Genomic DNA, 26,760 nt, shown 5'->3' on the forward strand with positions numbered 1-26,760 from the left:
TGACTTGCATCCATCGTCTCAAACCATCCTCTCAATCCCCGCAGGACTGTTAGCGACCTGCACTTTGGTTTAAACTCTCACTGGATACCAACAAGTCAACAAAACTGAAGGATTCAGTTTTCAACCTGTTACACAAGGAACTGCAGCGCGTCTGTAGAGAATTATTACAACTTTAAAAAAGTGTATTTTGTGGGATTTAAAGCGACAAAAAGAAAAAAGGCAGCTTCGTTCAAAGTGTTGCCTGACAGAAAGTCAGGATCATGACAGCGCTGGCTGGAGGTTTACCGAGAATGATGAGACCAACTCCTCACCAGAACTACCCGCGGGGAGGATACTCTCTGGAAGGTAAGAGACTCACTCTGACTGCCACCAGTTGCTGCTCACAAATTCAACTTCCAGAAAACTTCAGCAAAGTTGACAAGCTCGAGCTCTGAAAAGTTCCAAACCTGCAAAAATGTTATTATTAACGACTCATTTCATCTTGTATTTTTCTGAAGTTTTTAATGTCTTTTTTTAAAAATAAGAAGAAAACCATTCCCAGGTTAAGTCTACATTTTAAGCGGCAACATGAGGCGCTGTTTCAGTTTTATTTATTTAGTCTATGATAATAATTATTTTGTTAGTTATTTCTCACCCTGTCACATTGATTGGGTAAGACATGCTTGACAATTTTCGTAAAGAAAAATATTTCTTTCTCATGCTACTAGCAGAAATCTTTTGCGAAAATTAAATCATTTTATACTGAATAATCTCTAAGACTAAGGATGTTTATTAACACAACTCTGCAGCGCAGTGAAGTCTTTGATTTTCCATATTTGATTGCACTGTAGTGTAACTTCTCGTATATGATTTCCAGCAAAGGTTTTCCTGACAGTTTGTAAGTTCTTTCTCATCACTATATTCTTGTTTTTGGTTTTTAATCTTTGGGTTTTGGAGGTGTTTTCTTTTTAAGGTTTTTAGTTTTTGCCTTTTTTTTTTTTTTAATATAGAACCCCAGTTCCCAAAAAAGTTATTGCACTGCGTAAAACTTAAATGAAAACAGAACGAAATCCTATTCGGAATGATTAAAAAAAAACATTAAAGTTTGTCATTTTGAACATAAAATATCATGTCTTTGTTCTGTATTTGCAGACCATTGCATTCTGTTTTTTTATTTACTTTGTACACAGCGTCACAGCATTTTTTTTCTGGAATTGGGGTTGTACAAAAGAAAAATAAGACATTGTTTAGTTCTTCAATTTTTTGAGTATTCAGTAACTGAATCTCCTGCGCTGCTGTCCATGCAGTGTCCACCCCGTTAGGACAGGGCCGGGTCAACCAGCTCGGTGGTGTCTTCATAAACGGCAGACCTCTACCGAACCACATCCGCCACAAAATCGTGGAGATGGCCCATCACGGCGTCCGGCCGTGCGTCATCTCCCGTCAGCTGCGAGTGTCCCACGGCTGCGTCTCCAAAATCCTTTGCCGGTACCAGGAGACAGGCTCCATCAGGCCGGGGGCCATCGGAGGCAGCAAGCCAAAGGTGAGAGATCAAGTCAAGATAAATTAATGTTAAATATAAAAATAAAGATAAAGAAAGTGACAAGAAAATTTATGTGAAATTCAGCAGAGAAGTTTAGAATAAAGTAAGTTTGATATAAGATTTAAATTCCATAAAGAGGAGTTGTCTTATGGATAATCAAATTTCAGAAGAGTCCAGTCATTGTTCTGGATAAATATGAGTTTGTGATCTTTAATAAACACAAGACAAAGCAGATTCAAAGTCACGATGTTCAATGACACTTGTGAAAAAGTCTCTTGGAGAATTATTAGGTCTACAACTCTAAAGTCTGAGCTAAATAATCTGTTGGATTTCTGTGTCGACTTTTTAAATTATAGCAAATAATTCAACTTTTCTGTCTCTCCTGTTGTAGGCCTCGAATCTAACGAACGACCTGACAAACTCTTCTTCTCTCCTTCCTCCCATCACAGCAAACCGCTTCTCCAGAGGTGGACAAGAAAATCGAAGAGTACAAGAGAGAAAACCCGGGCATGTTCAGCTGGGAAATCAGGGACAAATTACTGAAAGATGGCATCTGCGACAGGAACAACGTCCCCTCAGGTAGGGGACCAGTACCAAGGAAACTAAATTTTCATTGAAAAATACCAGAAAGGTCGTGAAAATAATTAGTTTATATTTAATAAAAATAAAGTTTAGTACCATAATAATGAGAAGAAATGTTTTTTTTTTCTTTTTAGCTATTTGTGACATCAATTGTGTGTAGGCGTAACTATATTTCTGTATACACTTAACTCTTGTTTTTTGCATAACTTCTTTTGGTCCTGATATATTTAATATGTATTTCTATCTTTTCTTTCCTAAGTGAGCGCAATCAGTCGCATCATGCGGTCTAAATTCGGCGGAGTTGGAGACGACGAAGAGGATGATGATGAAGTGGTGAAGAGAGAGATGGAGGAAAACGAACCGCGGACAAAACACAGCATCGATGGCATCCTGGGAGACAGATGTAAGTGCAGATTTATGGTTTAATATCTTGGCTGTGTGTTTTAGAAATGAACGAAAATTTTGTGATCTCTAAGGAATCGTTGTTTTTTGATCGCATCGACTTAAACTGAAAACTTTTAATACTACCACTACTAACAGTATTAATAATAATGTTAATAATAATAATAATAATAATACTTGTGGCATCGCACCGCATTAAATACTGCGATTATTACTTTTATTCATGCCAACTGTTTTATTACCCTGCACAGGAAAGTTAAATACATTAAAGTTTCAGGCGTTTATGCTTCTGAGATTTAACAAAATGTGCAAAGATTTTTTTTTAAGTGGATAATCAAACATTTGTCTAACTTCCAAGCCTGAGAATATTTTTTACACACAATCGGACACTTGAGGATGAACTTCATGAGGGGACAAAGCGGGGAGAGTCCATTGAGACTCACACCTCAGTTTGACGAGCACAAAAGCCAAACTGCAGTGAGCGGCTCAGTGGTGTACAAAAAGACGCCAGGGCCTTTCAAAATGGGCAAAGAAAGGGAGAATAAACTGCGCTGACAAAAGGCCCGGAGAAGACATTATGAACCCGCAATGAGCGATGAATTATTCAGGGACACCAATAGGCCCAGAGCGACCTGGTTTATAGACTGCTCAAAAAAAAAAACCTGCCAATTTGAGAGCTTTTCCTTCTGTTTACAGTTTGTCACTCAGAAAGAAAAAAAACATACGGGAAAAGAAGAGCAGACTTTGCGCAAACACCTGTTGATTTACGACCTGTTGGGGTCTGGGGAGTGTTGCCGCAAAAGGAAAGGTTGCTGTTGGAGACATAATGGCGTCTAGAGTTAATTATTGATGAGTAGACTTGTAGAAACCTCTATTGTTTTTGGAGATATTCAGTCATGACGCGCGGATATTATTCATTTTAATCATTGTTGTGGGTTTCAGATTTGGTTTCATTGTTCCATTTTAGGAGACGAAAACACAAGGCCTACAAAAAGATAAAATAAATATTAAGTTAATGTGTTTTTTCCTTGACCCTAGTCCAAAATGTGTTAGATTCACGTTATCGAATTGAACGGTGTCGTTACTTTTACGCACGGAGCTTTTGTCACAGTCTTTTGCGCACTGAGCGTGACGCCTTCAGCCAGTGAGCGCAGGGAAACCCTCTTCTTCTCTTCTCTCCACTAGATTAAATCCAAACCTTTTATTTCTCTCCACTTTCATCTCAGACAAAGTCCGCCCCTTTCCTTTCCGCCTAGGGCGCACACATTCATGCAATATCTGTGGGCACTTCCCTCTCCCTCTTCTTCCAGACGAGGCACATCCCTAAAACTCACTTCTGTAAACAAATAAAATAAAATATGACAACTTTCGCACAAAGAAGACGATTTAAATGGAAATAATCAGATGAATTAATAGATAGCGTCTTAAATTAATCTGATTTTTGTTTAATAAGTTAATCTGTCAGGCGGTGTTTGATACAAAATTCTCAGAAAACTTGTGAAAAGTGTAATTTTTGATGTATCTATAACAATGGTATGAATTTCTTGAAAGAAAACAAATAACATTAGCTTTTTTTCACATCAAATAGGTGACATCCTACATGCAAACAGCTCTGAGGCTCTTTCCCCCTCCATTGATATACAGAACAGCCACTATTTCATTCTTGTGTCTCTTTGTGGAAGTAGTTGTTGTTTTTCTCTTTTATAGCTTCTTCATTAGAATGTGAAAAGGGTTGGTTTGGGGACTGAGAGAGTGTCTTCTGGCCAAATATTGATTAAGTAGGTGTTTGCAGAGGCTATTGTTGTGGCGGAGAGAGGCCTGTTGCTCTCTGCCCCTTTCTCCTCTACCACTATTGTTGGCTTTCCTTAAGTGCTAAGATCAAAGCTGACTCATTTAGATTTATTTGTCTGGGAAAAGAACTGCTAAGGTTTGTGGGATAAAGTATACCAGGCAGCAGCAGCCCCGGGTCTGCATGGCATTATCAAGTGGCTGGACCATTGTGGGAAAGGGATGTTTGTTGGAATGAAGTTGTTTATATCTCCTTTAACTGCACTCAACTCCACTGAGTCGAGTGCAGTGTGCAGAATTTAAACAACATGTATGCTTGAGCTGCAGCTTGGATTATTTTTTAGTGCCATTTATCACATTTGCCCATAAAGCAGGAGTAAATCAAACTTTGTGTATCTCTGGAAATTAATTTTAACTGGAAGATTGAATAATGCAGACGTGCCAAGAATTTCTTTTTGGTGCAGAATTAATTGATAGCATCCTTCCCTCTATTTATTACTGTTAGCACTTTAGCCTCATTTAACTAATTAAAGTAACCAAAGTCATGAAAGAGGAGTAGCCACTCTTGCGGGATCCATTTATGGCAGTGGGGGTGAAGAAGAAGAAAAAGAAAGCTCAGAAATACAAACAGTCAAAGGGATAACTTTTCTTTAAAGGGAGTCCTGCGGTGCCAAATTGAATGAGGCCAGTTCTTTCAAATCTGCCATGGTGAACGCAGTCAACATGTAATAATTGGTTTCATTGAGGTGCATTCCAACAATCTGCTGCCATTCTCCTGCCTCCATTGTCCGCAGGCAGGCAAATAGCCAGAGGGACAGGAGGAATCAAGTGCTGACAAAACATGAAAGATTTAGCTGCTTTTGTCAAAGGAGCTGAGTAGGACTTTGTTTGTGTAAATAAACTGGGTTACTGGCTCCCCGTGACTTTGGCATGGATTTGGAGCGAGGGGAAATTTGGAGAGTAAGGAGAGCAGAAAGATCATATTTATGTTTGAGAGTTTACCTTATTTTAAAGCTACTGCAAGGAACTTTCATATTTTGTCAGTTTTGGAGATCCCTGTGGACAAAAATGATTATTTCTACCATCATAACTGCAAACATATAACATCAAAAACTAAACTTATCTGAATAAGATATCTTGTCCTGCTTCTTTTGAACTGGCTAATGTACTGGTCACTGTAACTTTGCCTGGGAAAATGTAAACACAAGCTCATGTCATCTGATTTAAAGCTACTAACTAGTTGTGGTTTTTCTTAATGACTGTCACCAGGTTGGAGTCTCCATGAAATCAGATGAAAAAAACTTAGCCTAATTTTATATTTTCCAAAGGCAGAGTTAGAAAGTAGCAGGACAGGACAGGTTTTTATTTAGATAATTTTTCTGTTATATTTTTCGGTTACACTTCCACTTTTGTCCACAGGGGCCTCCAAAATCAACACAATAAGAAAGTTTCTTGCAGTAGCTTTAAGGAGACTTCGACCCGGTGGCATTTAGGTCATATAGAGGCATCAGTATTATATTATTATTATGATACTGTTTCATAACCAGTTAAAAATTCCTTGTAGTAGCTTTAAATGAGTTTTTAAAAAAATGCAATACAAATTCAGCTCAAAAGCCAGTGAAGGAGGAAACGATGACGGTAGCAGCTGCCACATCCGAGTCATCTAATCCAATTTCCAAAGTTCAAAACTTTTACTCTCGTGAGACGTCTAAGAATACAAACAGATACATTTCTCTCACACACAGGGAGCAAAAGAAACCGAGCGGCATGGTAGTAACCCACAACTTTACTGTAAACAGAGAGATAGATGTTTGAATTTCTAGAACTCGTGTCTTTGTTAGGGGTCCCTGCATTTCCACGGTGAATGAGTTTCGAGATTGGAGGTTTAGAGGAGACCGTCCGTCTCTGCTAGTCACAGGAGACAGAAGGCCTCAATGCAACCAGAGGAATGTCTGCTAGAGCCACATTTCCATTTTCCTCTCAGGGCTGGATAATGGAGAAATTTATATGTGGGCCTCACTCCATGTTTTTCTGTGCTAATAATGCTTATAATGCTGGTTTAGCTCAGTGGACTGCTGGGAGAAAAGAAAAAAAAGTCAAACTATATTTATAGATAGATAGATTTATCTATAGAAGAAAAGTAAACTATCTCAACAAAAGATAAGAAGTTGGTAAAACTTTTTCAAAACTTATAAGTTTTAGTTGGATTCAAACATCAAAAATCTACTCTAGTAAGTTGGCGTGAACTTTTAAGTTTTCTAAACTGTTTATATATAGATAGATAGATAGATAGATAGATAGATAGATAGATAGATAGATAGATTACAGCCCTACGTCCTGCGTTGGCATGATTCTCCAGTCTCCCTCTTTCGGAAAAAAAAGAAAGGAAAAAATCCACACTGGCTGATCTGCAACTGAATGCCGACTCTATGCTTCATTAAAGCCTCTTTCTCTGTTGGCATCCACATTGTGATCCTCCAATATTAATTCAAAGGACAATTAATGAATGCAGGCCAACTTTGAAGTAATGGGCCGGGGTCCTGCCCCGAGCCGGCCCCTCGGCGCTGATGTACTCTCCACATTCTCCCCACTAACCCCAGAGACACTGTGAAGTGAGTGAAAGAGAAGCAATGAGCAATGGAAGGTCAAGGAGAGGAGCCCCAGCAGAAAAAGAACTCTCTATTTCCTTGGAAGTATTAGCCAAGCAAAACTCTGTGATGGGGAGGATAAAGGAGTGTGAAGAGAAAAGGGTCGGGGGCGAGGGGACTCTGCAAAGAGGAGCACAAAGGGATAGTTAATTGAGTAAAGCCAGACAGCGTTGTCAATCACTTAACTTTGTTTAGCCTCAGTTTTTGTGGAGCTGTTTCGTCCAGCACATTGCACATTATGGACACGCCAGCACAACTCTGTTGCTGTTTTGATTAATGTCTTTTTTTCCTTCTCTGAACAAAGAATCCAATAAAAAGAGAACAGAAATTTAAGATTTAAAAAATATGTTCCAAGTCACAGCATTCATTTCCTACATTTGTCTAAATTTGTCAAAATCACCAATACTTATGTACTTTTTTATGAATTGATTATTAAATTAAATGCCAACTATTTTGATGATTGATTAATTTGTTTGAGGATTTTTTTTAAGAAAAAAGAAACCAAAATCCTCTGATTTCAGCTTCTTAAATGTGAATATTTTCTGGTTACTTTACTATATTACAGTAAACTAAATATCTTTGGGACATTTGAGGCTATCGTCATCATTTGAGGACTCTTTGGAAAACATTTCACCCATTTTCTGATACTTAATAGACCAACCAACTAATCAGTTACTGACAGAATAATCGACAATGAAAATAATTGTAGTTTCAGTCCTAAAATGCTCATTTACAACCTCAGTTCAGTTCAGCCTGCATCGTCCTGCCTGAAATTCGGCTTGCAGCAAAACCAGACAGTGTTTAGCAGTGTTTAACTATTTTGACTGTTCAGGACATTTTTTTTTCTTTGCTGATTTATCAAAAGCAGTATCTTTTTTTTTTTTTAAACCAGTACTGTATTGAAGTATAAAATTCAAGTATCATGGCAACTCATGTCCAAACACAGGCGGTAAAAAAACGAGAGAAAAAGTGTGGAATGTGATGATGGCTTCTCTCTCTGTTGAGTGAAGTTTTGTTGCAGGGTCAGTGGTGAGGCAGTGCTCTGCAGTAGCTGTGAAAAGGTCAGGGGCTAACCTAGGGTCACTTGACTGTTAAAACTATCAGGCCCCAGGAGAAGGAGGTTACGATAATGTTTGGGAGAAGATGACAACTGACTGACTCCCAAATATCACATCAGTGAATCAGTGTTGAGCTGTTATTTAAAGTTACTGGCTGTAGGGGGGTAAGAAAATATAGATTATGTTTTGTGCCTTAATAATTCTCAAAAACGCTGTATTGTGAGTTTTCATGTATGGTTCACATTCATGGCAGTGTTGTATTGTTCGTGTTGGCAGTTTGGTTGTCTATCTTCAAGCATGTGACTCTTCCAGAGGTGATAAAACTGCAGGCATTCTTTACTCAAGTAGACATACAGGTACTAAAAAAAGACTGGTAAAAGTAGAAGCAGAAGATTCAACTTTTTTACTTAAGTAAAAGTCATTGCTATATTGTTTTTTTTCTTGTTATGTTGCTTTGATCTTGTTAAGTCTTTTACATCATTTTGTTATGTTGTTTTCATTTTGTTACATCATTTTTTTAATCTTGTTATGTCTTTCCTGTCATTTATGTCATTGTGTTTGTTGTTGTTGTTGCTGTTTTTGTCCCGCTACATCTTTTACAAAAAATTTTCTTGTTACATCGTGCATGATATGCGCTGATTAATACACCAAGGAATTGCCTTTTTTACGTGTTATTGTCTCATCCATTTAGGTTGTAATCAGTCTTGGTTTTGGGAAGGTGGTGCACAATGACGCAAAGTAAAAATAATCAAATATTCCTCTCAAATGCACCAAAACTAAACTAATGACCCTGATTTGAAAATGCAAGAAGTAGAAAGTACAGATATCTGTGTTAAAATATAAGGAGTAAAAAGTGGTCAGGGAAAAAAGTACAGATATCTGAAAAAGTATTTGTACTCAGTTACTTTCCACTTCTGAACTCTGAACTGCAGCCACTGTAACATAACTACATTAACTGAAACAGAAAGAACATAGCTTTGCTCATACTGCACAAAAAGTAGTGCTTTAATGTTGGATGTCACACAGACTGTGAAAATGCAGATCCGACTGCTGATTGCATATAAAACATTTACAATGTTGTGGTCTTCATACTATGACAGTTTTCCTAAAATTAGATTTAAAACACCCAGAATACATTACCTAGCCTACACTATCACAATATATCGCAACATGTTGAATTGTAGGCCCTGTGTCATGATACGTATCGTATCGCCAGGTTCTTGCCAGTGAACAACCCCAGTATGCTGGTTTTTCTGAACGATGTGATTGGTTTGGCTGTCTGGGCTGAGGTGGATCTCTGCTGGTTAGTCTCCGTTTGACTGGAACGTGCGGCAGACTGGCCTGTTGCTTTGTCCCTGCGTGGGTTCTGTGCCGTTGCTTTGTCCCTGCCCCGAGGGTGGAAATGCCACCGTGAAACTGTCACCTAACTGCACCACGGTGGAACTAAATAATAACCGCCGCACACTGGGCACACATAATAGCCATGAAGGGCCATTTGTGGCTTTTTGTCACTTCACCAATATTAGACAGAGATACATCTTTCAAAGTCATATCGCCAGCTACTTCTTTGTCCGTTAAGTGCCAACCTCCTGCGCTTATTCACTCCATTTTTTCTCCGTCCATCACATCATCATCTCCTGCTCTCTTTCTCTCCACTGGCCCCCCTCTTTTCCCAGGCAGCTGCGGGTTCCTGGGGGCTCTTTAGCAAGTCAAGTGAGCAGCAGCCCACTCACTCCCCATTTTTTCCCTTAACTGTTAACCCCAGCTGAGCCCATAAGCTGTCAGTTAACTATTCTTTCCCTCCAGTGCATCTGCTCGCTCTGGCTCTATGTGGCGTGCCACTATTTTATTCAGTGGCTCCCTCGCACTGTGCTCCGCGGCCTGAAAGGGCCAGATCTACTTCCCTGGGCAAATAACTAGTTCATTTGTCTCTTCTGCCCTTTGTTTTGTGTTGCGAACACATGTCACCAGCTCAATTACCTTCTCTATTAACAGCCCCTGGAGGAAGGGCTAGCCAGCCCCTACCAAGGAAAGACTATAAACTGCCCCATATGCTCCGCTTCTCTTTTTCTTTCCCTCTGAGGCTCTTCATCCTTTTTCCTTCTGTTCGATCTTTATTTCTTCAGTTTTCTTGCTTCTTTTCCTTCCGTACTTTAATATCTCTTCTGATTATCTCCAGCTCTGTGTCACTGTTTTCATTTTTTTGCCATTTCGAGCTACATGTGTGAATACGTGTGTGCCTGTGCGTGTCTCTTCATATTAACATCTCTTGAACGGATGGGAGGGGGATGAATGCTTGGCAAGGCGAGTCCTGGCCGATGTAGACTATGCGGTAAACAAGAGCAGTCTTTATTCCCACAGTCTTAGGTCTTTTTTTTTTGGCCTGTTCGAGGCACTTCTGCCGTAGGTGAAGCTAATGGAACTGGACGTTCCCCAAGTTCACATCTGTGACCCTTTGGAGTTTATCTTCCCTGCCTGTCAGTCTCGTCTCTTGATCGATAAATGGTTCTGTTTACTCTGAGTGGACGGTCTGCAGCACTGTCCTCTTCCTGCTAATGTTTGAGTGTGTACAAACACACCTGTAGATGCATGTGTTTAATTTTATTTAAAGCTATAATTTGTCACATTTTGGCATGAAAATGTCTAAAAATGCTGGATGTTTGTTATATATTTTGTTGAGCTGTGTGTTTACATTATTCCACACCTTTCAAACCCAGAGAAACTAGTTATTTATTAAAGGTGATGGAGTGTTTCCGACTAGCCACTAGTTGCTATAACTTTCAGGAAAACATGGAATATGTGGGATATGTCAGAGATTGAGGAAGGAAGTCTTGACCGTCCGTGAACATGATTTCTGCCTGATTCATGTCAGATGGATTTTCATCTGCAGTGGTGGTTGTTTAAAAGTGAAGAAGAAAACTCCCATGATTCCACTCTCCTTCATGATGTCAACAGTCGACATCTTTTGTTATTGTTTTAATTTGAGAAAGAACCCCAGCAGCAGAACTTGCATATTGTGCCTTTAAGAGTGTCTGATCAGGGGAAGAAACCTGTTGAATTCACTTGTTGAATACGCTTAACTGTGCTAAATACTCCCCTCCTAACTTTTGTCAAATAAATGATCCACTCTACTATCTAAACTAGATTATTTTTAGTTTATTAACCTTCATACTACTTTGTTTTGAAAGGTCTGTTTTATGGATGATCCTGCAGCAGCCCCAATTTCCGCTTGAGGGATAATAATCTATCTTTCTATTAAGACTCTTGTCGGAGCCACAACCAAACTGTGAGCAGCTATGGAGTATTTTCAGCTCCCTGGTGCTTTAGCTGCAGCGTAAAATTTGATTTGGGTGTTTAAGTGAGGAGGTCGAGGCCTCCCTTTGTGTGTTTAGTATCCTCTTCTGCCGTTTGTTGCAGGGAATGTGTGGGAACAGCCCTCTTTGAGTAATGCTTCTGCATCAGCGTGCCTTAAAAATCGATCCACAGCGGCATAAGATGTGGATGCAGCGTCAGCTGAGCGCAGAGAAAAGAGAAAAGCGAAGTGAATGGATGAGATGGAAGGGACAGCTCCACTTTTAAGAATGACCAGCACCCCCAGCATCTTCTTCAGGTGCCTTCAGCCTCCCATCTCCTCTCCATGTCAACCCCCATCCCCCCAGCTCTGTGCCCCTCAGGCCGTGCAGGGAGGGAGGGGATGAAGGGGTGCTCCCCTGCTGTGCCCCTCCGCAGCCCCCAGTGGCCCTTCTCTGGACCCCTTTGTGCCCTCCCTCCTCTTCTCCCTCCCACCCCTTCATTCCCCCACTCAAGCCCCTGGCCCTACAGCCCCCATCTCACCCTACAGCCCCCCCCGACTCCCCTGCTGGGCAGGTGACAGGCCCCTGAATGCGGGCCCGGGCGTCCCTGATGGCTCCTACAGATGGAGCGTGGTAATCGGCCCAATAGAGCCCTGCCACAGGCTTTTCCCTGCTAAGATACAAAGGCTCGGCCACATCACTTCCAAAAAAAAAGGAGAGAGAAAGAAAGACAGCGAGTGCAGAGAGAAGGAAGAGAGCAAAAGAGAAAGTACGAGCCAGAGGATGACAAAAGCAACACTGTCATTTGCCATTAAGGGAGCGTCTGTGACGGAGTGTTTTCTCTGGAGTTACTAATAATAAAAACAGGGAGGGGAAAATAAAAGAGAGGGAAAGACAGAAATAAAAGGGGGCATAGGAGAAGAGATCCACCCCCACCCTACGCTGCAGTTAACATGAGTTACAGTGCCAATGGGGAGCTTTCTCCTCATAGGAGTTTTATGAGCTCCCCTTCCCTCCCTCAGGAATCTTTTCGTTTCTGCGCTGTCATTGGTTCTCCATCGTTTTCTTTCTTTCTCTGCTCCTCCGTCATTAAAAAGGTAAACTGGAGGCCGGAGATGGTAGAAACACTTTCACAATACTGAATCTCACACTAACATGTCACCTAGCAATTATTCAAGATTTGTTAAATGTTTGTGTACCTAATTCATTGATGAGACACTGATGCACAATGGTGATTATATTTTACTTTTTTAATCAAAGTAATTGATAGGAACAATCCAGTAGTTCCTTGATACTGGTAGTGACATGTCCCTACTGTTCCTGTTGAATTCTGCACCCTTGTTATCCACTATAAATAAAACTAAATCATACGTCTACTGCAATCACAGATTATGTGAGTTAATGTTAAATACAAACAGTTCCCTTGTTACCATCTACCTCACTACTTGGGTGAGTGTAACATTAGCTGGAGATAACAAACAAAAACGAACAAAACTTTAATCTTTTGTTGACATAATTTACTTTTCTTCTTTAGATCAGTTGAAAGTTGGTGCAATGGTTGAAACAGAAAATATTAAATTATTAACCATAAATCACTTTCACTGCCATGAGTTTGCTCAACATTTTTAATATATCTTTTTTGAATTTTTAAAACTTGAAGATTCAAGAGGAAAAGTAAATTATTAGTTGGAAATACATTTTCAAAACTTAGGAATTTGAGTTGGGCTCAAAACTAAAAAAATGATTAAGTTGCCTTGAAGTTGAGTTTTCTCAACTTTTTCATTTTTTTTTACAGTGAATGTACACACGCTTTATAAGGGTTCAACGTCTGTCATAATTGTGGTAAATGTAGATGTTTGCCCCTGGGGTGCAGCCTTTGTGGGCCCAGAATTGACAATGTACATACTTGCCCCACACTTGTTTTTGCCTCAAGTTTGCAAATTATTCTGTGGCCACAGTGTAAACCATTTTAATGAACTGTTCCCAGCTCAAGCAGCCATTCAGTGTGTGCCAATTCCCTTGTGAGGTCAAAAACAAAATAAGAGTTTACAATATTGATGATATCACCACAGCATTTTTGTAACTTTCAAAACTGACAAGTGTTACAACTAACCTTATGTTACAACACTCCCTAGTCTCCCCTAATGACACTGACTATTTAATAGCTTGCTTTTTCTTCTAGTCTTCTGCTTCAGTGTTGCTTATGTGCTGATTAATGGAAGTTACACTTACTAATCCCAACAATATTGACGTGTTTATAGGAAAAGTATTAAGTTTTATTTTCACGCTGTGTGGCCCTCTCCTTATGCCTGTTGTATTATAAAAATTTACTCCAACTGGTCTCCGGCCACATCCTAACCAAAACAAACCGCATCCAAAACTCATAGTGCACGTTCCAGGAGTGTTTAAGCATCCAGCCAATCCTCTATGCCAGCGTGGCGCCCTTGGTCAAATGTAATAAAGAGCTCTACTCAGCATCAGAATCTTGTGTGCCGGCGGTCTGGAGCGCAGCAGCATTCCCAGGGAGCAAATCCGTGTGTAATGCCTGGTCAGACACACACTGGCAACCGGCACAAACATTTCCTGCTTTGGCTCCAGAGGCTCCAGAGGCAAGGGGAGATCCCTGCTACCCCCTTCCATGTCTGACTTGGCACTTTTTAATTAAAGCTTTAAATCTGGAGGGCAGTCTGGGGAAACAGACGAGCCTCAGTCTTCTTTCGCTTACACCTGTCTCTCTGCTTTTGCCTGTCTTATTTCTTCTTTAGGTGTCTGCTGCATAGTCTAAGAGTGTCGAAAAGGTGCAGTGAACCTTCCTCATGAGGTTTAAGAGGTCCCTCTGGGGTGGATTTGGGAGTGGATTCCAAGTCTTTCTGCCTTGTGTCCATCTGTGTTTGACACATTGTCATGGACTCTATGTTTCATTGAGTGAAAGCCCATAGCCGCAGACGCAGCAGATGCATGTTTGTGAGTGTGCGTATGACTGAAGAGATGGGGGATTGCAGACATGAAATGACGGACAAAGGCAGGCTGTCACGCTAGTTTGTGGAGCCTAATCATTATTTAATAGATGGGTAACCTCCCCCCCGAAATGCAGCAATGGTCCTCTGTCTCTAGTCTCTAGCCTTCTTCTGCTGAATTAGATCCCAATAGCTGTCTCCCAGTTAGCCCAGTCGGTCTCTCCTGCCCTCAACTGAACAAACAGATTAAGAAGCACCTGCAAAAGGCCGCCTACTTTCCACTCCGGGACCCTATCGGCACAGCGCACAGCATGGCTAAGACTGGGAGAGACACAGTGTCCCAGGGAATAGATGCCCCGGAGGGATCTAGTCCTCTTTAATCCGTGTTCAAGCAGCTTCTGGCTTTTTGATCTCTTCAGGAACCACTGAGGAGTTTAAGGGAGCAGGAGGACACAATCTGAAGTTGTTCTGTACCATGTATTGTGCTCAGCACAATCTATTTTCTCAGGTCTGTCGATTGTACACTCTTAGACATAAAGGTGCTGATTAGAACCATAAAGGGTTCTTCAGCTTGGCCTCATAGGAGAACCCTTTTAGTTGCTGTCCAGTTGGAACTGTTTCAGAGAGTTCTACCTAAAACTCAATAAAAATCTAGTACCTAGAACTATAAGAAGGTGTACAGAGAACCCTTCTATGGTATAATGGTTCCACCCAGAACCCTCCTTGGGGGCTCTGTCTGGAGCTTTTCCACCTTGTGAGGGTGCCAACTAGAACCCACCCATGGGGTTCTACAAAGAGCCTTTTTATATTCAAAGGGTTTTATCTGGAACACATTTGTAGGTTCTACCAAGACTTTTTTTTTAATATTTGAAGGGTTTTATCCAGAACCTGCCCAGGGGGCTCTGTGGAGAACCTTTTTATATTATGGTACAAAGAACTCTTGACGAAAGGATTTCCACAATCCTTTAAGAACTCTTTCTTCTAAAAATGGTTGTTTGTATCACAGCTTAGCATTTACCCCAATCACTCTGTATCAGTCTTAAGTAACGGCCTGTTTGTTTTTGTGATTGCAGCCAGTCATTCGGACGAGGGCTCCGATGTGGACTCGGAGCCGGGCCTGCCTCTGAAGAGGAAACAGCGTCGCAGTCGCACCACCTTCACAGCGGAGCAGCTGGAGGAGCTGGAGAGGGCCTTCGAACGCACGCACTACCCCGACATCTACACGCGGGAGGAGCTGGCTCAGCGGGCCAAACTGACGGAGGCTCGAGTTCAGGTTAGATGCACGCAGGAACACGCTCTGCAACCTCAGAGTCCCCGAGACTCAATCATGACAGCAGAGCAATGTGTCGGTCTGTCATGGATATGTGTCATGTGGGCATTAAATTGCCTTGGGATGTTGCCACACATTCCTTACAGCCATTAGACACGTGCCCCCATGTCTGACGCCCCCCCCCTTCACTTATACAGACACAACAGATACACTGCACCCACTGTGTATGAAGACAGATTCCCATTTTTGTCAGACTCTTTACAAAAACAGGGCTAAGAAAAGATCCCAAAATAAATGTCTGATTTAGATAGTGTGCTAATATAGGCTTTAACAGCTGTAACGGCCTCTGGCATTTGCCCCTGAACTCAATGACTTGCAGTAGCACACAAAGATGTAATGTCTGTGGTTTCACTGCATGCTCCAGATGTTAAGATCTCTATCAGTTCAGCTCCCTGTAATGGGTCAGCCAGGCCTTGCAGACACACACACACACACATCTACAAGAACCAAGTGCTCTCACAAATACAGATTACCATGTACGCACTGTACATTTAACTGTTTTTTTTTTTTTGTTTTGTTTTGTTTTCATGTCATGCCCAACCATCATGGTTTTACAAGACACCAATAAAAGAAAGAAAAAAAAGAATTTGCTGCAGGAGATATTTAAAGTATTTGACACAGATATCAGTATATCCAAGTAAATAATAACAGATCAGAATTGTTGAGGGTCACGTGTGGCATCCCACAAGGATCAGTGTTGGGGCCACAGTTGTTTTTATTGTACATTTATGATATTTGCAGCGTATAAAAGTTGCTAAAGTCTGTGTTGTTTGCAGATGATACAAAATAGACCAAAATAGGTCTAATAAAGTCTTCTGGATACAGTGGAAGCCGAATTAAAAACTTTAAAACAATAGGTTGATATTAATAAGTTGTCATTAAATCTAAATAAAACAAAATTTATGATAGTTGGATATCAAAAAAATAGAGTGGAGTGACATTAAACCTGCTGATGTTAATGTTAATGTTCCTGAACATAACTGTGCACAAAGGAATACCATATATAAACAAAGCATTTTCTTTATATATGAGAAAAATTTTGCTCCTAGTCTCCTGAAGTAACCTGTTCTGGAAAATGAATGCCTAATTGTTCAAATAAAATAAGGCTTTCATTATCCCAGGGATGACCATGCTTTAGTCAGTCTCTGATCAAACAGCTTCACAAGTTCCAAAGACCAGACATTTCACGTTTATGTCTGATGTTTGGTGTACAAGCGAAACTTAACACTCTTGTCTCTGTTCGTCTCTCAGGTGTGGTTCAGCAACAGAAGAGCCCGGTGGAGGAAGCAAGCAGGAGCCAGTCAACTGATGGCGTTTAACCACCTCATCCCTGGCGGTTTCCCTCCATCAGCCATGTCAGGCCTGCAGCCTTATCAGCTGTCTGACAGCCCCTACACTCCTACTTCTATAGCCCAAGGTGGGTGGAGCTGAACACACCCAAGCATACATTAAACTTACACTTTAAAGGTCCAGTAAGTAAGGTTTTCCTTGAGATTTGCGGCCACCATAGGTCCTCCTGCAAACTTGGAAGGGGAGGATGAGATGAGGTGTTTGCAATCTGCAATCTCTCCAGTAGATGCCACTAAAATAAACACATTGGTTCTTTAAAATTACAGAACTGAATAAAGCTATTGCAGATTTGATGGCACTGAATCAGGAATTGACTATAACAACAATAAAATGATTCTTGATTAAAGCAAAGTGGGACTTCAAGCAGCGTGTTTTTTGTTCTCAGCAGGATCCGAGCAGCCCAGTACAGTCCACCGGCCACAGCCGCTGCCCCCCACCTCCGTGCACCAGAGTGGGCTCAGCTCGTCAGCAGGCTCCCAGGACGGAGGCTCGGCGTACTGCCTGTCTTCTGGACGTCACAGCTTCTCAGGATACTCGGACAGCTTTGTGGCCCCGACAGGACACACAAACACCGTCAACCCCACCATCAGCAACAGCCTCTCACCGCAGGTACTTCTTTACATCCATTCTTACAATACTACATAGAAACACACAAAATTTATGAATATCTGTTGTGCATATACACCCATAAATTCTGTCTCAAACAAACACACACACACCTATTCACACACATATGTTATCATACCAGGAAACAGGACACCATGGCATTCATGAAACGCACCATATGGAAGGATAATGATACACACAAACACACACTCGACCTCGGTGGTGTCATTGCAGTGACATTGATGAAAACCTTGTTAGGCTAAGAAACACGGTAGCTTTTCATTTTTGTTTATTCTGACGGGTTGTTTGATGAATTTAAAATGTGGCAAACGTCAGTCTTTGGGGAGGGGAGAAGGGACCAGAGACGAGGAAGGATGTATGGATGTCAGATGATGACACAAATCAAAACTGAAAAGACAATTATGGTCGATTACACAGTCATCAGTGTCCATCAGTGGCTCCCTACCAGCCCAGAAGATGGACTAACAGGCGGAAAACGAGCTTTTAACCGCCACAAAGGGTGGCCGGCCCACATGCAATGCATGCTGGGTACTAATTCCCATGAGAGAGAATCTCAGACTCCTGTCAGGCACTGATAAAAAACTGCCTCAGGCAGGTTTGTTACTTTGTGAATGCCCGAGGATGTATATATATTGGAAAAAAGGAGATCTTTGTTGTGGCTGCCAGGGTGCACGGTCAGAGAGTGGTAGGTGGCACCATTGTGGCTGAAGGTATAATTGACTGCTTTGATATATGAGCTCTAGTTATGGAGTAGAATTTGTTGTTTCCTCCTCAAGAACCAGCCACATTTTCTTTTAAAATGTTATTCTTTGGGGGGTTTTGTAGTCATTGGACAGATAAAAGTAAAGAGAGACACACTAGAGTGAAGATGTCAAATGTGCAACAGTGAGCGATGGTTTTAAATTTAGCCGACGTGGCTAACTCGCAGGGCTGGGTATTGAACTTTGAAACTTTTTTGGCACAGACGAATTGCTTCAATTCTGTCATGTATTGAAAAATATCTTGTTATTTCAATACCTCAGGAGTAAATCTCCACATAGTCATTTATTTTTTTATGTTGTAAAACTGCTTTGGCTGGAAAATGCCAGTTGAAGGATGAAACAGACAACCTAAGTTTAACCACACTGGTAAATAGGTATTTATTTTGTTACGAAACTGCTTTGGGCGTGTAAAAAGGAACTGAAAAATAATGCTAAAGATTTGTCCTATAATCTGTCTAATTTTTATTTTGTTAAAATGGATTTTTTAAAATTTGGTATGGAAGTCAAGGTGTTTCCACCCGTACCTACTAACTTATAATTTGTACTATATTTAAAGGAATACTCATATTTTACACATGTTGACTGGCCCATCAGTGGCAACATCTTGATATTTTACAAAAAACAATGTATAGACTCACATTATTCTTCTAAACTCACTGAAAATGTGTGATGGTGTCTGTATCTGCAGAGACCCTCCTTTCTGCCTGTATTTTCTTATTTTCTCATCATATTAAATGTTCTGGTTGCTTTACCATTGTAAATGCAAACATTGCCCTTACTTAATTTCAATAGTGCCTTTAACTTAATTTATATTAGTCTTTTAATTTTACTTGCTATACTGATTTTTCAGTACTTTTTGCCCTCATGCTTGTTTCATTCTATAATATTTACCTGTTTTTTCTTAAAAAGTTGGTGGCAGTAATGGACAACTTAAAGCAGTTAAGTTCTTTACTTACTTTTCCTAAGGTCATTAGTATCCATATTTTTTTTAAAGTAAACTTAACTTGTTAGAATTTACTGTGAACCCAAAGTGTCTGTATTTCACAACCTGGGAATGAGACTAAACAATCAACTTTCTGGTGGTGTTTACAAACAGCAACTGACAAATCCTGCATATTGCACCTTTAAAGACTTTGTCAAAGCATGACTGGCACGCAAACCTGCCCTCCTGTAACTGAGCACACGTCTGTGGCGCGAGTTCACACACCCACAGGGTCACCGAGTGACTTTACCTCCAATAAAGGGGCCAAAGGTGCCGCGGCCTTGTGGATGGTTTCAGCATTAACCTTAGCGGGCAGCTCCGTACAGCGTGGACATCTCATCTCGTGCCTGGAATGTTTTCTCCGTCTGGAATTGCAATCACAGAATGTTCCAGTGTCTTAATTGATTGGAATGAAGTAATCTATCCCCTTGTAACAAAGTGTGTAATTTATGCAAATGACTCACTTTGTTGGCTAATTTGTTTTAATTCATGTATTCATTGCAGCTGTTTGAATGTATATTGCAATACAGTTTCCTCCATTTCGGACGAGGATAGAATTAATTCCCTGATTTTCACTTAATAAGAGGGAGGAAATGAGAATTGATTAAATTCTATGACATTGGTAGTTAATAGAAGAAGACCTCTCTACACTTAGGAAACTTTACGGCTTCAATTTTTCTCGGATAGCTACGCAGCTTGGTCCGTTTTTGTGTTAAATCCTCCCTGGAATTATCTGGTTATCTGAACTCTGAATCTGTCTATAAAAGCTCCTCTACTCTATCTGCTATTCTGTATCCATCAGGAGATTCAGAGGTTCACTTAGCTCCAGATATGGTCACATTAGTGCGCCGCAGAGTTTTGATATGGATAAGGTTTACTTTAGATAGGTGATATTCTTGTCTGGGCAGTTAACTCTGTGTTCGAAGCTTCAGTCGGGCCGGTGGTTTCCCCGTGGTGCGGGATCTCTGGCGTCTCACTGCTGATCTGGTGCATACCAGAGGAACCCTTTCTCACCAAGGAAGCGAGCGGCCGGGATTTGCACCCCCCTGAGACCTAATCCCCGGAACAACCTCAAAACAGACACCATCAGGAACTGCTGCCGTTTCAGTTGCAGACAGAGAGTGCATGAACGCAGGAGTATGCATACATACCACACCAACAACTGTTAAGGCTAAACTGTTTTGGAGATAGCACCACTGGATAAGCAGGAAAAAAAATCTTCACATGCAGCCACCAGAAAACTTAATATTTAAGTTTTTATATCTGCTATAATTTAATTAATTAAGCATTTTAATAAACAGTACAAATCCTGATGCTTTAAGGAAAGGACTTGTGGTGGAAAAAATCTGTACTCAAGTAGAAGTTTAAGTTACAGTTAAACTCCTGGTTCTGTTTCTCTTATTCCCAATTCGAATTAGCAAATTATGATTTTGAAAGTAGTGAGGTAGATTACACAGTGTAATGCATACTTGGTTAAGAGTAAAAACAGAGACTTGCATAAAAACTCATAAAAGTACCCAAGAATTACATAATTACAGTAATGTGTGTAGTTGTAATTTGTTGCTACTACACTAACTACTGTTATGTGGCTAAATTATTATGGACACCAGTAGAAAACCAGGCAAAAAATCTTTTCATGAAGCCACCAGAAAATTTCATTTGTAAGTTTTTATTTATATTGACAATAATTTAATTAAATAAATATTCAAATAAACAATACAAATGTATCTGGTGCTTTAAGGAAGGAGGCATTTAATTGTGTTAAAGCATACATACAAAGCGTACATTTAACACATATATTTGAAATATATATATGTTAGAACTTACAGTCCAAACAAACAAATTTAAAGTGGACATATTATGCTAATTTTTAAGCTTAGATGGCTGGATTACAAACAAGGCATTTCAGGCAGTTCAGCAGGAGTGTTTTCTATAATTCCCTTTTGTGTGGACTTTGGTCTTTGTGACTTTGCAGAACTTTGTTTTATGAACAAAGAGCTAAAATGGCAGATGGCAAACATAAGACACATGTTAAATAATAATATTAATATGTGTGAGTAAAAGCTTACACTGATGACTCGCAACAGAGTTCACAGCAAATACCACAAATTCTCATATGCATAGCACCGCACCAGTATGAAGTTTCAAGGTGTTTAGTTTTTGCTTTTTTTAATTAAATTTTTCTTTCTGTGTTAACTTATGCTCTATATTCTACTGTGCATTTTAGGAATTTGTGTTTTCTTGTGACAACCGGCCATCTGTTGGGTGAGATGAACTGAACTAGTATCTTCTGGGACCTTAAATATATAAATACTGTAATTTTTATGGACTTTATGTGCAACAGACGTTTGCATTTTACAGTATATCACACATTGTCAGCAGTAAGAGAAATAATGGTTTGGTGGTAGACCACAGTGATGTGTTGGTCAGATGTGTGAGGTCAGACCACTCGGACGGACAAAACTGTAAATTACCCACATTAAAGACACCTGAGGTTCTCTCATTGTGTGTACCTGTACATGTGTGTGTGTGTGTGCCAGCTGGCTGTCAGTTAGGTCCTTCCAGGTTTTCAATGTGTTTGATTCAATGTGTTGGTCTCCTACATGGACTGTAACTCTTGTTCTCTCTTTAACTTCATTTTTTAGACATTTTCACGACTTGGCTTCTCACGCAAACCTGTGTGCAGCTGTTCACGATGTATCACTGATACCCCTGCAGCCCTGACATCAGAGCAAAAAATGCTTATATTACACATGGCCGTGCACGCACAGACACACACCTACTGTTAAATACACACACAGGAGAGGTAGCTCTCACACGCATACACAAACACACCCAACTCCTCGTTCCCACGTACCCTTTGGCCTCTTCACCCCGGCCTCACAAGGACACGGTGATTTTAGGGCATCAACAGAAAGCGAGAGGAAAAGAGACAATAAGAGAAAGCGCTTTACTCTAAAGAGGCCCGGTACATCAATGGACACATAGAAATCTGACTGAATTCTACTTAAAACACGTCACATTCCTAAAATTTTACCGCTTAAATATGTTCCTTATATAATGCTTAGCCAATGTTAGACTTTTACACTCTTTAAATCTATTCTATTTATTTAATTAGTGACAGATATGGCTAGAAGCCCACAGGTGTCACGATGAGGGAAAATAAAAATAAAAAATACAGACTTTTGACAGGATAACTCTAACAGAAAACACTGGTTGGCTAAAAGGTTGAACTCTTTCGCCACCGTCCTGTTCCTCAATCAGTCAAGCGGAGTAAAAGGAAACCACATGTGTGAAGGAAGCCAGTAATAATGTTTTTCTGACGATGAACAAGGAGAGAGGCCGACACTTCAGTCAACCTGAGCAGAGTGGAAAAGTTGATTGAATGGTGTCACGTCAAATTTTGCTTTGTATTTTTAAATTTTACACTTTATTATTAAAAAAGAAAAAGAATCATAAAGGTAAAGTCTTGATTATTGGTTGCTGTGCATGTGCAGCAAATAAAAGAAAATAAATAGAAAGTATAGAAAAATCTGAGGCTTGATGTAGATCAGCAGCGCAAATACAAACTGTCATGCCAGAAGCCAACTCTTTTTCATTTGCACCAATAAATGAAATACATATAAAATCTCATAAATGCTAAATAGGCGGGACTTAAAGTCAAGTGTCAGTAGTCTATTTTGTGATATATTTTATTCTGATTGTCATGGAGTGACTTCCGTCTTTTCTATTTAATTCTGCTCTTTTCTAATCACCCGTTTTTCTCCCATGTCCCCCTTCAGGTAATGGGCCTACTGAACCCAGGTGGAGTGCCACATCAGTCCCAGAGTGACTTTGCCCTCTCCCCTCTGACCGGAGGCCTGGAGCCTAACGGCGGCATGGCCGCCAGCTGTCATGGTTCCCAGCGCCTGGAGGCTCTCCCGGGCCTGACCAGTATGCCCACTCTGCCTAGCACCCAGTCTTACTGCCCACCTTCCTACACCTCCCCAGCCTACGCTATGGACCACCATCCATCCTACCAGTATGGACAGTACAGTCAGAGCAAGGTATGCTTGAAATGCACTAAGTGTTCAGTTAAAGGAGAAATATGTAACTCCCCAGCATCCCTCGGCTGTTTATAACTGTCAGTTGCCTGTCAATGTAAAGCTATGCACATACCTGCCCCGCTGCCCCCCAGACTCCATTAACACATTGCTCAGTTTAACAGTTATAAGCATCTACTTCTTCCAAAAAAAATATTGTTTATTTCTTAGGACTAATAAACAGACACTGACTCATTTGGTGAACATTTGACATTCATTTTAACTCTAATTAACATGAAATGAGCAAACAATAACAGTTATGAAATTTTAAAGAAGAACATGCTGGCTGTAGTGTTGTCAGGGAAATTCCTTAATCTCTTATGACACATCATGGTCAGTAAATATATTACATATTTCTCCTTTAACGGGTGTTTTCATACTGATTTAGGGGTGTTTAGAGACAAAACTGATTAGAGGTTGTGTCCTCCTGTAACCTCTGATTTCTTTTTTTGTTTTTGACATTTTCAAACCGCTGTTAATTGCGCATACCCCTCTGATGAGCGAGCATCTCAAATCACCCTGCGCTGTGCTGGAATTACATGTATGTTAGAGTACGCCAGTGGCCAGGTTACCTCAGTTTACATTACCATCATCGGGCTGTCCACGTGGCCCGATGCAACACACGCGTTCTTCGCTCACTGTCCTTTCATGACCCCGTATGATGAGCTTGCCCATCAAACCCTCAGTGTGGCTCACCTAGCCATGTAATGACCCCTGTGTAACAAAGATAGCCGGCCAAATGAAAGGAGCCACTTCCCCAAAGCGTGTTTGACAGGAGGTACGGCTGCGGCGGTGTGTTGCTGGGACTGATCTGAGGTACACTACCACATGTTGACTGGCCCATCAGTGGCAACATCTTGATGTCATTAATTTAGCCAGTCCTGGGAGAGACCCACATGTTGCTTTTGGGGGTTTGGTGAAATGTGTGTGTGTGAGTGTGTGTGTGTGTGTGTGTGTGTGTGTGTGTGTGTGTGTGTGTGTGTGTGTGTGTGTGTGTGTGTGTGTGTGTGGGTGCAGGCATGTATGTGTGTGTATAAAAGGAGGGTAAGGGGCTCTTTAACAGGGGGCGATTATGGCCCTTGGCAGGCCAGGATTAGAACCATGTGTCCCACTGGAGGTCAGATTTAGCGTTGTTATTGATCAGTGGAGCAGAGCCAGAGTTCCAGGCTAAGGCTCAGTCTCGGGCTAGTTTTACCGACCACATTCGCTTCGAAGAATGTCTGAGGAGATTCCCAGTGCTCTTCACCTGTTTTTTGAGTTTTATTATTTAACCTAGGACCCCAGTTTCCACTCTCACCTGCTCTCACGTGCTCTTAAACGCCGCTCCCTCCATTTCACCTCTTATTTAACTTCCCATTCCACAGATTTTGCTATGCTGATCATCAATGGGATTTAAAGGGATAGTTTATATTATTTGAAATGGAGTTATATGAGGTACTTATCAAGAGTCAGTATGTTACCTACAGTAGATGCTGTTTGACATGCCCCCGCAGCAGAGAGCCACCAGCACGGAAGCTAAGCAATGAACTGCTGTGGACAGAGTCAGCGACAAAAGGTATTTTAGCTCTTTAAAAAGGTCCACAGCTGTATTTAGAATTTAGAATTTTGGTCTGCTGTTAGGCAGCCTTTTCTGACGGGAAACTGCTGTTATGCAAGACAGAAATGGCCCTCTCCAAACCAACCAAATTCCACAGGCAAAATCAGTAATTTTATGGCAATTGCTAGTCTACCACTGCCTCCATCTGTTAGCTTGTTTGTGTTATTATGTGACTTTGATGAATCCAAACCATACTTTTAAAATACCGAAGTCACACAATAACACAAACAAACTAAAAGACAGAGGCAGTGGTAAACCAGCAACTCCTGTGTTCTGCGAGATTAAATTGCAGATTTTGCCTATGGAGTTTGGTTGGCAGCAATTTCCCATCAGAAAAGGCTGTCTGTTGGAAAAGTAAAGCAGTGGAAATATTTTAAATATAGTGTACACTTAAACTGATAGGGATTTTTTCAGGTGGACCTTTTTTAAGTGGCTAAAATGCCTTTTGTTGCTGCTGACCCTGTTTACAGCATTTCATCACTTAGCTTTCATGCTGGTCACCATCTCTGCTTCTCTTAGCTGAGGGCATGCCACCTGCCATCTAATGTAGGTGATACACTGACAATAAATCAATAAATACCTCATACAACCCAGCATCAAATAATCTGAACTATCCCTTTAAGAGGTTCAATAAAATAAAATGCAAAGAATCTGTTTAACCCTCCTCCTGTCTTCCCCCTTTCTCCTCAGGTGCCTTTCATTATATGAAGCCCCCAACATGGCCTGAACAGGAGGCGTCCCGGCCAGTCTGACATTCATCGCCAGAGAACAACCCCAGCCCCGAGGACAGTGAAAGAAAGAGAGAGAAGTTGCGTGGGTGAAGGGGTTGGGGTTTTTCTCCTTCAGCAAGGGGAACCAGTTGAGATGGAGGTGTAGTGATGGCGATGGAGGGGGTTGACCGGAATAATTAGGACCAAAGGCGCAGCCTCTCCTGTTACCTGGCAATCGCTTTCGCCTGTACGTCACGTCATGCTCCGGGGACCAAGCACGGTTCATTGTCCATGCTAAAAGAAGAGAAGAGGAGGGCAGAGTAAATACATTCAAGATTGTGTGTTTGATTTTTGTAATAAGTGGCAGAGATGCAAGTTGAGGTGGACTTTGGTAAGCCCCCCCTGTGCTTCTCTTCATCACAATGTCTTAGGAAAATGATACTTACTGTACATTAATGTGATTCCTGTGTAAGACATTGGACATGAAAATGTGACTACACCGGGAGAACCAGCAGAAAGGCGGAGTGGAGTCATAGTGAAACCACTGCAACCCAAAGAAAGTGCAATACATTCATACCTCATGTGATGTAAATGAACACAGATCAAATGCCCCCGATTATACCCTCGAAAATATGCTCTCTCTTTCTAATGTAGATAATTTTGGGTTGTGTGCATTGATCAATCAGGGGAAATCATCAAGCGATGAAAAATAGCAAGCGTAGTTGTGACGTCACGAAGCCAAAAAATTCTCTGCCAGTGAATACATTATTCAGTTTGACAGTTAATTTTGATTTGTTTTGCATGTGTTAAATTAGTTTTCACCAGGAACTTGCAAACATTACTTCCATTTCTTATTTATTTAGTGTTGCTCAAGTGTTATGTCTCTTCTGTGCGTCTTGTATGAAGCGCTCACTAAGTGCTTAAATAAGTCTTACATAATGTTCATCATACATGTTTTTCTCTTTTGTATAATTTTCATTTACATTGACGTAAAATGATTTTGTTGTAAGAACTTTTGTGTACAATACAGCACTATTTACTATTTATAATAAAGTGTATAAAAATGTTGAA

At 40.8% G+C, this 26,760-nt stretch overlaps 1 protein-coding gene across 2 annotated transcripts; it reads left to right on the top strand.

Moving 5' to 3' along the window:
- Positions 1 to 26,760, top strand: pax3a (paired box 3a). Of its 2 annotated transcripts, none has more exons than XM_084733192.1 (9): positions 1 to 345; positions 1,287 to 1,522; positions 1,972 to 2,101; positions 2,364 to 2,507; positions 15,324 to 15,523; positions 16,832 to 16,997; positions 17,316 to 17,539; positions 23,083 to 23,346; positions 25,670 to 26,760. In XM_084733192.1, exons 1-9 carry the CDS (start codon positions 261 to 263, stop codon positions 25,685 to 25,687), a joined length of 1,467 nt encoding a protein of 488 aa, XP_084589318.1. In that variant the 5' UTR covers positions 1 to 260; the 3' UTR covers positions 25,688 to 26,760. The 2 variants fall into 2 exon arrangements, with proteins under 2 accessions (XP_084589318.1, XP_084589319.1); XM_084733193.1 differs by having other exon boundaries at positions 3 to 345; positions 17,319 to 17,539.

This window comes from Lutjanus erythropterus, chromosome 12, assembly GCF_056507025.1.
Source record: "Lutjanus erythropterus isolate fLutEry1 chromosome 12, fLutEry1.hap2, whole genome shotgun sequence".
NCBI lineage: Eukaryota > Metazoa > Chordata > Actinopteri > Lutjaniformes > Lutjanidae > Lutjanus > Lutjanus erythropterus.

Excerpts from the sequence above, each read along its gene's own strand:
- pax3a (XM_084733192.1), top strand. The coding sequence starts at position 261 with ATGACAGCGCTGGCTGGAGGTTTACCGAGAATGATGAGACCAACTCCT. Across the intron at positions 1,523-1,971 it reads TCGGAGGCAGCAAGCCAAAG|CAAACCGCTTCTCCAGAGGT; the intron begins GTGAGAGATCAA and ends CTCCCATCACAG. Across the intron at positions 2,508-15,323 it reads TGGCATCCTGGGAGACAGAT|CCAGTCATTCGGACGAGGGC; the intron begins GTAAGTGCAGAT and ends TTGTGATTGCAG.